This window comes from Ornithodoros turicata, chromosome 7 (assembly GCF_037126465.1).
Source record: "Ornithodoros turicata isolate Travis chromosome 7, ASM3712646v1, whole genome shotgun sequence".
In the NCBI taxonomy this organism is placed as follows: Eukaryota; Metazoa; Arthropoda; class Arachnida; order Ixodida; family Argasidae; genus Ornithodoros; species Ornithodoros turicata.
Genome location: NC_088207.1, coordinates 17033113 through 17046365, shown reverse-complemented (window position 1 = coordinate 17046365; position 13253 = coordinate 17033113). Strand labels below are relative to the sequence as shown.

Below are 13253 nucleotides of genomic sequence, written 5' to 3'. Positions count from 1 at the left end.
CTGATCCCTCGTTTGTGACAAGTGTTCCCACTGGTTCGGGATGTCTGTTTCTCCCCCCCCCCCCCCCAACTACTGGGTTTTCTCCTTTTTTTTTTTTTCGACTAACTTTTTGTCGTGACTTACGTGCCAAATGTTTTCTTCCCCTATCACATCACAAGTGAACCATATGAGTGGTGAGCTACTCTGTATATTAGTGACGGACCACAAGTGAGATTTTTTTCTCTTCATTTTTTGTCTTTCACTTCTTTTCCTTTCCTTCTTTCCAATGTAATACCAACCAGGACTGACTGACACGACTGACCGTTCCTTAATTTTTTCTTCTTCGTTTTTCCTGTCGAACACACACATACCGCCTCCTTCATATGCCGTTCGCAACGACTCTCACGAGACATCTTCAAATATGTTGTAGTATATTCGTTGTTAACCTTCCACACCGTTGGCGGCTATCATGCTCGGTGGATATCCTACCCGGAATGATTTTACTCTTTACAAGCTATTTACCCCGTTTACATACAGATGACGTCAGATGATGCAACAGCGTCGCCAATTTCGTAGACTGGAACTTAGAGTAGAAAAAAAAAAATCAATAACTTACAAGACGACCAGCACTTCATATTCTAGGAATTTGATGTAATTTCTTACATATTATTAGTTTTATGGCTTCGTTCTGCTCAAGTCTAAAGGTAACCCAATCTTTTCTGACACTTTACATACGTATGTGTTTCTCGGATCGGAGCACATATGATGCGCTTGTCCACAAAGCTAGCGTGAACCACGCGAACTAGGTCGTACTAACAAACTACGTTTCTGGGATTACGACATCGACTTTGGAGACGACGCAACCCCTGGGTGGGAGTCTTATTGATTTATTTTTTATTTTTTCGTCGTGGACTTTGGAAACGCGAAGCACACACTCGTGAAGACACCAAGGCGCGACTGCGAGCGTGAACTCATTTGTGTGTGACCTACCTGGAGGAATTCGTTTTTTTTTTATTCCTTAGTTAGCACCGCGAAGCAAATGCGGCTATGAACGGAGCGGGGTACAGACGTGGACAGACGGAGAGAGGACAGCAGGAAGGAGTGAGGGAAGGGGGTTTATTATGCGTCCTGGGACGACTTCAGGAGGAACCGTGCCGACGTTCCTCTGGAGAAAACATCAGGCGCCAATAGACGAGTTCAGAAAATCCCAGCGCGCTTTGCGCACGCATTGCATCCTGGGCGCTTGCTGAGCGGGGGAACAAAGAATAATCCTTCCGATTTCGCTTTCGCTGACCTTGACACGTCGTGGAACACGGGCCGGTAGGGGAGAAATCGGAACAGTTTGGAGGCCACCCGTTTCTTTCGTATTAGTAAACTCCCACAGTTCAAAGCGACGCTAAGCACTCTGGGATTTTCTGAACTCGCCTATTCAGACAGCAAGAATTCCTGTTTTTTGAAACAGCGACGTTCTTCATGGCGCGTTGTTTCGGTTTCACTATGCATACCGACGTCATTATTACGTCACGGTGACGTCTCTTTGGGTAGAGGTCTATCGATATGCTGTTTCAAGACACACGATCGGTAGTAAAATAGTAGGTGTCAACATGCAGATTCGTTTATTTCTGCGTGGTATATAAAAAGACGTTCACTCGTGCTTGACTGGCAGCGCGGTGGTTACCCCTCCCTGGATGGCGATGGGCACGACTCGCTCGTTGGCTGCCAGGGGCGGTTGTTTGGGGGCCGTAACGGTTAAGACACCGTCGGGGCTGAGACTGGAGGTGACAGCCTCGGGGGAGACTCCCTCGGGCAGCACGTAACGGCGGGTGAACTCTCGGGAGACGAAGCCGTGTTCGTCCATCTTCTCTTCGTGCTTGGCGGTGACGGTGATGCTGTTGTTCACCGTCTTCACGGTGATCTCTTCGGGCGCGAAGTGGCTCACATCGAGCTTTACCTGGAATGGCACGTCAGCGTGTCAGGTCATGTCAGCGACGACTAGACATGGTAAAAAATCCTGCAACTACATGAGGCCAGGAGACCTCAGTTCCACGTACGGTTCTTTATGGTGATGTCAAGGACTCACCGGGAGGGCAAACAGTAGTGGCAAGGAAAGACCCATGCAGCGCAATATCTTGGCCCAGTATTGGCCGGATGTCGGCAATACTGGTCCAATACTGAACCAATATTGGACCAAGATTTTACGCTGCTTGGAGACATATAACCGAACTTGGAGTTGGGAACGGTAGCGAAAACAGCAACGTGTACCGCTTTTCCCCCATAAATGAAAACATTGCGTGAGGGTTTGTATCCGTTGACAAGCTTTCTCCACCTCCACGTCGATAGGAAAACGGGATGTCGCAAGTTTTAGTTGTTGAGATTTTATACGGTTTAATTGTTGAGTTCGTTGTTGAGCAAATGACATTGATATGTTTACTGCTCGGACTCACATCAGCAAAGCGAGGTTAAGAACTTGTTGTTATTCTTCCGGTTTTCCTTCGATTGTCAAATGTCCTTCATTATATGTGTTGTTTTCCCAAAAGGAAAATGCAATGATGTTAATGGCGGCGATCTGCGCTCTAATTCATGCGCTTGTAAATGTAAGTATCGATACCTCCAGTGTGACGCCCTTGATTGGCATGTTTTTAAAAGTTGCGAAAGCAACAAGGAATAACTGCTGCAATACATAAAAAAGTCTAACTCTCAGGCTAACAGTTAAACGCGTTGAATATGGGTATGGTGAACTATAATATGGGCTTAATTATTCCGTTATATGACACTTCTTTCTCCTTTGTTTCTTTTTTAATACAGCTCACGTTAAAAAAGCTCTACGCCATTACGCTCTAAAAAAAAGAACTTGACGCTGAAAACCAACCGGGATTCCGAACGATATTGTTATTTTTCCGATTTTTTAAAATATGGGCGGCATACACTGTTTTGTGGTAACTTGGATACGCGTAAATTCTCACGCGGCCGTGATGGCTACAAAAAAGCGTACATCCCACTCTGTCCTCAAATTAGAAGCGATAACTGCCCCATTCGTCGCAATGATTGGCGCACATCATGATACACACTGAGGTTCAGTTTTTAGACTGTCACGTCGAGACTGGGAGGTACCCGGGTTCGAATCCCGGTGCCGGCTGTGCTGTCTGGGGTTTTTCCTGGGTTTTCCTCAGACGCTTTCAGACATATGTCGGCACAGTTCCCTTAGAAGTCTGCCCAGGACGCACATTCCCCCAGGGCGTGAGTCGTGACGTTGCCCACATACGTGAGGCCGACAACGGCAAGCCCTATCACCACCACCACCACCACCATCAGTTTTTAGACTGTATATAGAATTTTGTACGTGTGGTAGTACCGTAAGCCAGAATCGTACATGCAGACACACACCACTCGCCATCTCTGATGCAAGACCTCCACTTAGCGTTATACTCTTTGCACAGTATAGTCTCTAATTCGTGACTTCGAAGAAAAGCCTTCAAAGGACCACTGCGATGTGACCCCCCACCCCCCCCCCACACACACACGAGTTTTCTATTATTTCCTTTTTTTCTTTTTCTACTCTGCACCATGTGCTGCAATTAATAAAGTGAACTCCTCCGACAGAACGACGGACGAAAGTTACACGCAGCGCGCGCGCGCGAGGCCTCGGTGGTGGTGCTAATGAAACAGCGCGTCGTTGTCGGCTTATTCACACATGCGTTTCAAAAAGCGGCGCCGCCTGAGCGTTCGCGGTGCCGCCGAGAGGAGCCTGTCACACATAACCGAGCCGCCATCCTGCAAACGCGCTTCGTTGTTGTTGTTGCTATGCGTCAAGATCGTACCGACACTTCCAGCTCTCTTCCTCCAAATTTACATCGTGAAGCATGTTATCTACTTTATCATTATTGTGAAGTATTTCTGCTGGAATCATCAATCGTTGAAACGACAGACGTGACACAATATAGCACGGATGCAGAGAAAGAACGGCAGAACGTCACTGGGTCATGTGACCCTGTGACGTCACTAGTTTTCTATGCGGAGCCTCTACCGGAGCTCATCTCCTACCGGAACCTATTCAGAGCCCCTACCGTCAATCGCGAACGGCCCATCACTACTGGGGAATGTGCATCCTGGGCCGACTACTAAGGGAACTGTGCCGACATATATCTCACAGCGTCTGAGGTAAACCCATGAAAAATCCCCGACAGCACAGCCGGCACCGGGATTCGAACCCGGGTACCTCCTAGCCTCGACGTGACATGGCCAGAACGCTAACCCCGCAGCCACGCGAGCTGGTAGCACGAGGCCTCTGTTCCGCAGACCTTTCGAAAGAACTCCACTCGTGAAAAAGAGCGTATATCGGAGAACGAGGGAACGTCGTGACGTAACCTGGTTCCTGAGCACGTGACTCGTGACGCAGGGCGGCGCTGCTCAAGCACGTATAAGCGGCGCTTGAACTGAGAAGAAAGAAGGAAAGAAAAAAAGTCACGGCGACATCCCTACGTCACGCGAGGATCGTGTCGGCCATCCGCAGGTGGCTCTCTTCGACTATTTTTGTAAATTTGATTGCGCAGTACACCGCAGAGCTAAAATATTTTTGCATGGTGGTCCCTGATGAACGACTTGACTGAGGAGACAGGGTTTGGAGCCACATTAGATGTCACCTCATTGCCCCTTTAATCTCTAAGAGGCTACGACGCGTGCAGAAGCGCGGAGCTAGCTCATAGGTATTACCCCCAGCACCTAATTCCTTCCAAGAATAGCCCTTGGATGATGGACTTATGATGCAACGAAGAAGCCGTCCCCGCCCCCTCCAAAGTTGTATAGGGTGTTCATTTCCTCAACGTCCGTGCAAGCGGGCTTAGGTGTGCTTCATTCTGCTGTTGGTATATTGGAGCGTGTTACCTGATGAAGTTGCATTTCTCTTGGCAGATCGCACGGAAATAAAATGCCACCGATCAGCCTATACACACAGAAAAATAACCGTTCGAGAAAGAACCATTTAAAGTTCTTCGGCTTGTCCGTATTTTTCACAATGGAAGCGTTCTTCAGAAGTTCAGAGAAAGAGGTTCTACCACGATGAAGAACTCTTGAAGAACCCCAGACAGCAAGAAGAACCTACTCCTTGAAGAACGGTTATTTTTCTGTGCGTTACCAATCTGTTTTAAGAGCGTACATTAAGCCTAACTGGAGCAGAAGGCAATAAGCAGAAGGCTGTTGCGTCAGCCGTCTCCTTACCTGGAAGGCTTCCTCCTCATTCTTCACTTCAGACACGCCCGTGTTCCGAGACAGCTGCCTCCTGAACGGGCGTAGCGAGACTCCTCGGTACAACTGAGAAGGCAGCAGGTCCTCATCGCGCAGCTCGGAGCCGAAATGCTGGTCCAGCAATCGCGAAGGAACGTCCCAGGAGTCCCACCAGTCCCGGCCGCCGAACCACGAGGATGGGACGAGGCTTCGTGTGCGTGGAAACGCCATATTTCGGGTGCGCTCCTCACTGTCTCGCCGTGGAAGAAAGAGCCCCGTGTTCCGAGTTTGCTCCGCTTTTTGCTCGCTATTTCGGGCCTTCGGTTGGCTGACTCAACTGAAGTTTCTATTCAGGTTTAAGGTTGCGCTTCTGTTTCTTTCGGCGTGCGAAGGAATTTCGCGGCAAAATTCTTTCCTAAACGAAGGATTGAATCAATAAGTTCAGTAATATTCCGATACACCGCCAGCAATGGGTTTATTTGTTTTTTTTTTAACGGAGGATCGAGAAACAACTAACTATTCACGTAAAAAAAATATATTTCGAAGAAAGTAAAGGGAAAACGCTCTTACTCCCTGCCAAAAAAGGCGACCTACCCAGACTATCGAGAATTTATTTTTTAGGCTTCTCTTTCCCTTAGCGATGAGGGTCCAACATGACCGCCCATTCTCCTCTCCTCGGAAAAAGAAAAAGAAGAACACGTCGTGATTAAAAACTTTAAAAGAAGAACTTCACTGCATAACATGCTCAGTGCCGACCACCATTCAGAATGTTTGCACTCTCACTGCGAGAGGGATGACGGTGTGTTTATTACGTTGAAAAGAACTAGAATGAACGCGATGCCCTGTCAGGTTAGGATAACAGACAGTGACTCATCATCTTCTTTGGTGATATCTTCAACACTCACTGATTTGCTGAGGAGGAGGGGTGCGTCTTCAGAACACTGTGTTCGTGTGTGACGTACATTCTCCTGGGCGTCAGTCTTGACGTTGCCCACCTCTGTGAGGCCGACAACGGTGAACCCTTTCATCATCATCACCACCACCTCTGTGTGTGTGAAGTGTTACACAACTTTCAACAAACAGAGGACGACTTCATTGTGAGTTCTGGTTGTCATTGAGCGTGGTGGTAAAAGTTTTGTTTTTAGAGTGGATGTATATTGAGAATATGATTCTCCGGTCGATCAAGCCAACCAAAATGATAAATAAACGGAACGATAAGCAGTGGGAGCATATGTCATCAGTCTTGTCTCCTATGTTGTTTTCCTGTTGATCGTATTTCGTAGAACTATTTTCTAATACCGAAGGAAATTGTTTTTGGCTTGACGCGCACGAAAGAAAACAATGGGCCTTTTCCACATACGCGTCTTATCCTAGCGGCTCTCCAGAGAACCACGCTTGGCGCGTGTCAAAACAAATTCACGTGGGTAGCACAAAGGACCAAAACCGGCCCGGATTGCGACCGACTAGAGTCACTAAATAAGCTTCGTAGCTTATTTAGTGACTCTACGACCGACGAGCTCGCGCCGTTCGTGCGGTTCAAGGTCATGCGCATGCGCAGAGGTCGTTGTGAAAAAGGTCCATACGACTTTGCGTGCCGTGACCGGGTGGTGACTCGTGTTCGAATCGCGACAACGGCTTTGCTGTCCGGACGTTTTTCCTGTATTTTGCCCAATGACTCCAATATCCCCGGCACTCGTGCAACCAAAAGGCATTTCCAGAGAAGGATGCCTACTAAAACGGGGTTCTCTGTCTACTGACGCAGAGAAACTGAGAACCTCCTTTTTTGCGGCACGGCGCCCTTTTCGAATCAGGAGATCGACCATCTCCTTTGTGGTTAAAAAGCGGTAGCCTCGAACGCGGGACCACCTGACGGTTTTCATATCGTCATTACGCGGGACAAAACCATATTGGTTATTTTTTTTTGGAGGAATCGCTGAAAGAGTTTGCAAGCTCTTAGAGCCTCCATAGCCTCCATACCATAGGCTGTCTCGTCAGTATATCCCCCAAGCTTCCAGCACGACGCTGCCAGAGATTTCTGCTACTAATGATAAACTTCACGGCCAGATGCACTCCGCTGCACAATTTGAATGAAATGCGCGCATACTTAGCGTTTCAAAATTTACTGCCCTGAAATATGCTGTGTTTCTACTTCGTTAGGGAAGTCGTTGTCTCTCTCATTTCGTCCTGGCTTTGCTGTGTAAAGAAAAAAAAAGTGTCTGTTCAGCTGCGTTTGAGACTTTGTGTGTGTGTGTGTCATTTCTCTCTCTCTCTCTCTCTTTCTCTCTCTTTTTCATTCCTTCTACTCGGGATTTACCGTCATGTATTCAGGTCACAGCTTGCTTGCTTCTGAGCTATTATTTCGATGCTACATTGCTCCGTCATTTCTTGTCTGAACAGCCAGCGCCACATTTCTGGTGGCGTACGCCGAGAGAAACGGCAAAGGGAGATCGGCAATGCTGTGTGCCGGCAGCGCAAACTCTTTTCGCTCAGGAGTTCTTGAAAATTGTACAATACCCCTATACTCCAAAGAAGTTGTTGGCTGCTCATGTGTCGGGGGTACAAGGCAAACTGTCGGGACAATCGATGAGTTCAGAAAATCCCAGAGTGCTTAGCGTCGCTTTGAACTGTGGGAGTTTACTAATACGAAAGAAACGGGTGGCCTCCAAACTGTTCCGATTTCTCCCCTACCGGTCCATTGTCCACGACGTGTCAAGGTAAGCGAAAGCGAAATGTGAAGGATTATTCTTCGTTCCCCCGCTCAGCAAGTGCCCAGGATGCAATGCGTGCGCAAAGAGCACTGGGATTTTCTGAACTCGTCTATTCCTCGTCAAGTCGACCGCACGGTCTCAACGAGCACAGGAAGGCAACTAGGTGATAACGCCACTCACCCTTTTACCAGGATTAACAATTACTACGGCGTCTCTAAGAGAAGGAACGGAAGGTAATCGTTTTCGACATCCTAGACTGAGTCGTTACAGACCTTGTCACTGATTCTTTTTTTTTCTTCTTTAAGTATAATTCGTGGCTGTACGTGTCGAGACTGCTGTGATCATGAGTGACGCCACAATCTGTGGATTAATTTTGGACTACCTGGGGGTTCTTTAAAGTGCGCTGAAATCTCAACACACGGCACACCGATCTAACGTCACTCGCGGAAGACGGCCACATGCAACATGCCACCAGCGCCCTCAGCGGGGTTTTCGGGTAGTAATACAATGTAATTATACATCATAATTTTGCTAACACGACAAATAATTCTAACGTGCGCATATCAGATTTTGAACGCGTATACTGTAAATGAAATATTAAAGGGAGGCTTCGGAACCAAATGGATTTCAAGCTTGCGGTATTCCCACAATCATTTACACGAATTTGAATTTACACAATCATTTACACGAATTGAACACAGTTGTGAAATATCCGACTTCGAAAACGAAGGCGGAATCATAAAAACAACTTTCGAAATTTGAAAAAGTCTTGCTCCCACCGAACGTCGCTGGAAGTACTTCTTGCTTAGAGTCACTGTATACGGATTGTATACACGGTGTCCATCCAGGACTCTATTCTTCCTTTCTCTGCTCCACCGACGTCACCGTGCATTTGTCATACCATTCCTGCGCTGTTTTCTGACTCTCAGGGAAGCAGGTGATCGATGTTTCTTTCCATCTGTGTCTGAGTGATCTGATCCCCAATCTTCGTTCATTGTTTTGTTCCGGGATTGTAACGCAGCGGCTACGACCGGCGTGGTATTCTACTTGTCCGCTCCATGCAGGGTGACGTAACACGTTGGCCTTCTGAAGGGAAAGTTTTTGAGTCTCCTCTCCACATTCATGTTTCGGTTTGATCGCTCGTTTATTTGGTTTATTTGAGGCATAATTCGTCACACGAGAATGAAACAAAGTTGATGGAAGGCATACTGTGGATGTTATGCACCAACTACGATGTGCAGCAATTTTTTTCACCGGTCGACTAGGTCCACGTGACTCACACGGCGCGTGAGAATCAAAAGCTAAATAGTTTAAATAGCTTGCCGTTGTTGACCGCACGCGAGTAGACACGACTATAGCAAAAGAAAAAAAAAGAAAAAAGAAAGCAAAAAGAAAGGTAACGGGGGTATATTTATTAGAACAAAGAAAAAAAGGGAGGAAAGGTCAGCCAAACGACGTGGCGGCTTGCTATTCAAAAAAAAAAAAAAAAAAAGAGAACAAAGCAAAATTAAATAAAAGTAAAATAAAACGAAAAGAAAAGAATTAATAAAGGATAAACTAACAAAATGTGAAAGCAAGGTGAGGTAGATTAAAGACAAAAATGACTTTTAAAAAAGATGAGGGCAATGCATATGAGGATGAGAGGTCAGGGTGGGACACTGAAGAACGAGAACTTGATTTCACGGGCTGTAACATGAGACCTGTGTCGCTGAGGAGCGTCAAAACTCAAAACTGCTTTTGTCACAGACCGGTGTGTGGGATGTCGTACTGGGCAAGCAGAGTGGACAGAGAAAAGTCTGTGCACCGCAGCTCGAGTAGGCGTCGCCTGAGCGCGGCTCGAGGGGTGTCCAATCGGCGGCAGTGGAGGAGATGATTCGGAATATGAGCTTCAACAGCGCAAGTGGGGCATTTGGGCGAGTGGAGAAGACTTATTTTATAGAGAAGCAGAGGTGTCCTGGCGACATTAAGTCGTAGTCGGTGTAGAATGGACGCTTCTCGACGCGAGCAGTAGTGTGTCGCAACGTAATCCACCGTCGGGTCGATGGACCGGAGATGATCGTTTGACCGGATAGCGCCCTCTTGAAACTGCCGAGTGACGCTGTGGCAGATTCGGTGTATATGTAATCGACATGCTGAGTCTGCAAGTGGCAGTGGACAGTTATTAACCGGAACGTCCCCATGTACCTGACGTGCTAAGGCGTCTGCGGGGGTGTTTCCATGCAGGCCGGTGTGACTGGGTACCCAATGGAAACACAGGCTATGACCCGAGGATAGAAGTCGGTTGTATATGTTGCGACTATCATGGTGTCTAGGCTGTAGATTGTCTGGTACAATAATTTGCCAGAGCCTCTAGCACCGCTATACTGTCCGTGAACACAGTCCACGCGCAAGGCGCTGATCCCGCAATATGGCTCAACGCGTAAGTATGTCGAAGAGCTCTGACTCGGTAGATGACGTTTCGTAGGGGAGTCTCTGCGTCACTTCAACGTTTTCACGTGTGATGTAAAAGGCTGCTGTTGAACATCCTTGAGACACTGATCCATCGGTGTACACAGGGAGCCGTTGAGAGTAAGCTGAGCTGAGGTGCTCCAACGTAAGTTGATGAGCAACAACGGGAGGGACAGTGTTTTTCTTTAGAAGACCAGGAATGTGGTTTCATACAGGAGGCCTGCGAAGAGGTCACATTGGCGGGCCATAGGAACGCACTGATGGTGTGTGATGGGGAGGCACAGTTTCAGGCGGTCAGCAGCGCTGCCAAAACTAGAGTTCGGACAGTCAATATCGATTAGCCGAAGATAATGGTTGGTAGGGGTGTCGTGTGCGCATAAATCCGAAATGTTTCCACGCCCCGTAGGACGCCTTCTGGCGTTTCGCGTGCCTCTGCCAGGACAGTGTTGGTCTCTGTTGTTCTGGGAACTCCCAAACAGACGCGGAGGCTTCGGGCTTGAATATTGAGAAGCTCACGCTCTCCAGACACGCTGAGGCCGTGTAGAATAGGCAGGCTGTACCGCAATGTGCCGAGAATCAACGCTGTGTGCACGTGACGGAGGTTAGCGCAGGAAGGGCCCCACGATGATTCAGCAACGCAACGTAGAGCAGAAGGTAAAGGGTTCAAGATAAGGTATGGGTAGGATGAATGACATTGATGTGACTGAAGTGCACTGTGGATGAGGGGTGCGCTAGAGGAGTCTTTGCACGAGGAGAAAAAGAGGACCACAGAACTTCACCGCACAGCACGACCTTACTAAACCATAATCCCGAATGACATCGTGCTGCCCCGATTTTAAAAACGGAAGGCGTACGCCTTTTTGTGACACTTATGCAGTTACGTTAATTGTCGCAAAAAAGCGTACGCCCCGCAGTTTTCACAAACCAGGGGTGACACAATGGGTGACAATGGGGTGACAGGGGTCCGTACAATGATTGGCCCTCACTGTGCCATATGGTGAAGTTCTGTTTTAATAGTAGGGGCACTAAACAGGTCGACGAACATTCTCCGATTATTATGCTCCATGAACGAACGTGTCTCACGACATCCAAATATGGAAATCATTTACGAGCGAGCATCTTTACCACGAAACAATGCCCTTCAAAGATAATAATCCGCGTGAGCCTCTCCTTCATCCCTGGAACCGGATCACGTCACAACGTTCCAACTCGTACAACACTGCATATAGAGCGCTGGAGGTGGGGGAGATTTCGCTTTCCTAGTCAATGACAGGCCTCGCTGAGGACAAGCTGCAGTTCTCGAAGGAACCGGTTGCCGGAGCATCGCGATGGCCTCGCAGAGATATACAGCACTGAAAACATAGTGCGCAGACGAAATTGAACATAGCGTGATTTTGGTATACCATCAGTTAAACCTCTCCCGGACCTATAAACAGAGGACGGCGTCGGAGCGTCAGTTGTTGATAGACGATTTAAAAAAGATGCGCGCGCCATCAAGCGCGTGGCGCAAGGCAGCATGGGAACTTTGAGGGACACTGCTCCGTCGTCTGCTTGGGATATGGTTTATATCGGCTGACGCTGATGCAGCGCACACCGGGAATGTTGTTGTTCTTCTTCTGCCTCCGCCTCTGGCCGTATCGTAATGCTTGAAGGCGCTCTAAGTTCCCATGAGCCCTTGCGTACCACAGGTGGCGCTTGCTTTTCTAAAATGGTCTATTGCGGCAGTCGTCTTCGTCACCTCGCCACGAGCCATCACCGACATACACCACCGCCTCGTCGTCGTTACTGTTCACAGTGGCTGACGACGTGTCAGTACCGTTTCATCTGGCTACCTTGGGATTGACAAGTGGAAATATGTTTAGAATTGACCTCACTTTCAGATATTACAACAAAATCAATGTATACGCGTCCCACAAGTTGAATGGTTGATGGTGCGCGACGGGCGGGGCATGAGCGCGAAAGAGTGCATCGAATATTCGGTCGATTTAGAGCCATTATTTACTTTTTTTTCTTTTTTGGCGACAAATTTTTTTGAAAACTTTCACCGTGGGCAACGAATCACGCTGCATTAGAAAAAAGCGCACCTTGAATACCTGTTTATTTCCCCTTCAAATAGCGGCTCTGCAGAGCGTACTCCAACCACTCTGTCCATCTCGCTCCGGAGCCTCTGCTAGAGAGCGTTACGTGTGCAAAGCTCCTCTAAGCATGCTTTTTAAATTTCGTGTTAGCGCCGCGAAGCAACTGTGACTATGAGCGGCGTACAGAGGCGGGGAGATGGAGAGAGGACAGCAGGGCGTTAGTATGTATCATTTGCCGACGTCAGGGGCCTCTACGCCCCTGAAAGGCCTAGGCCTAGGAAAGGCCTCTACTAGGCCCCTGGGTGTGACTGCATGTTCTTTTCCGATATAGAGCCGTCTTCCTATCCGGCTGTCTGTGCAGCCTTAAAGTAGCACAGAAGTCATTTTTAACACCCAGTTTTCTTCCTATAAAACTGTTAAGTAGGCCAATAAGATGCACCATGGGAAGTAATTTACACCACGGAGTCATAATTATCGCAGAAATTGAATTTAAAATACGCCGCAAAAAGCGACCGTGCGCAATGGTGGTGAAGAGCAGTACCAGCCTGTGATCTGCCTGGAACCTCGCGCTGACGCTATAAGGAGAACGCTCGCTGATTGGCCTAAAGAAATGTTGTCTGCTACTCCGCTGTCGTCTGCTACTCGGCTGTTCGGGGTTCTGATAAAGCCTTTCTCCTTGCTCGGTAATGCTTCGGCCGCTCCTTCTATCCCCAATTCTCCAGGAGAACTGGCAAAACAGGTTTACGGCGGCAAAGGGACAAGGCGCTGACCCCCACTGACCGGCAAACCAGAACGAGTCTCCTTATGCCGTCATCGGTGA

General features: G+C 48.1%; 1 protein-coding gene across 1 annotated transcript; it reads right to left on the bottom strand.

Annotated features, from left to right (window-relative positions):
* Nucleotides 1-1571: 1571 nt before the first annotated feature.
* LOC135400255 (alpha-crystallin A chain-like) lies at nucleotides 1572-5442 on the bottom strand. The gene is made up of 2 exons (XM_064632035.1): nucleotides 5194-5442; nucleotides 1572-1930 (listed from the first exon to the last, which is right to left on the bottom strand). Exons 1-2 carry the CDS (start codon nucleotides 5428-5430, stop codon nucleotides 1625-1627), a joined length of 543 nt encoding a protein of 180 aa, XP_064488105.1. The 5' UTR covers nucleotides 5431-5442; the 3' UTR covers nucleotides 1572-1624.
* Between the last annotated feature and the right edge of the window lie 7811 nt (nucleotides 5443-13253).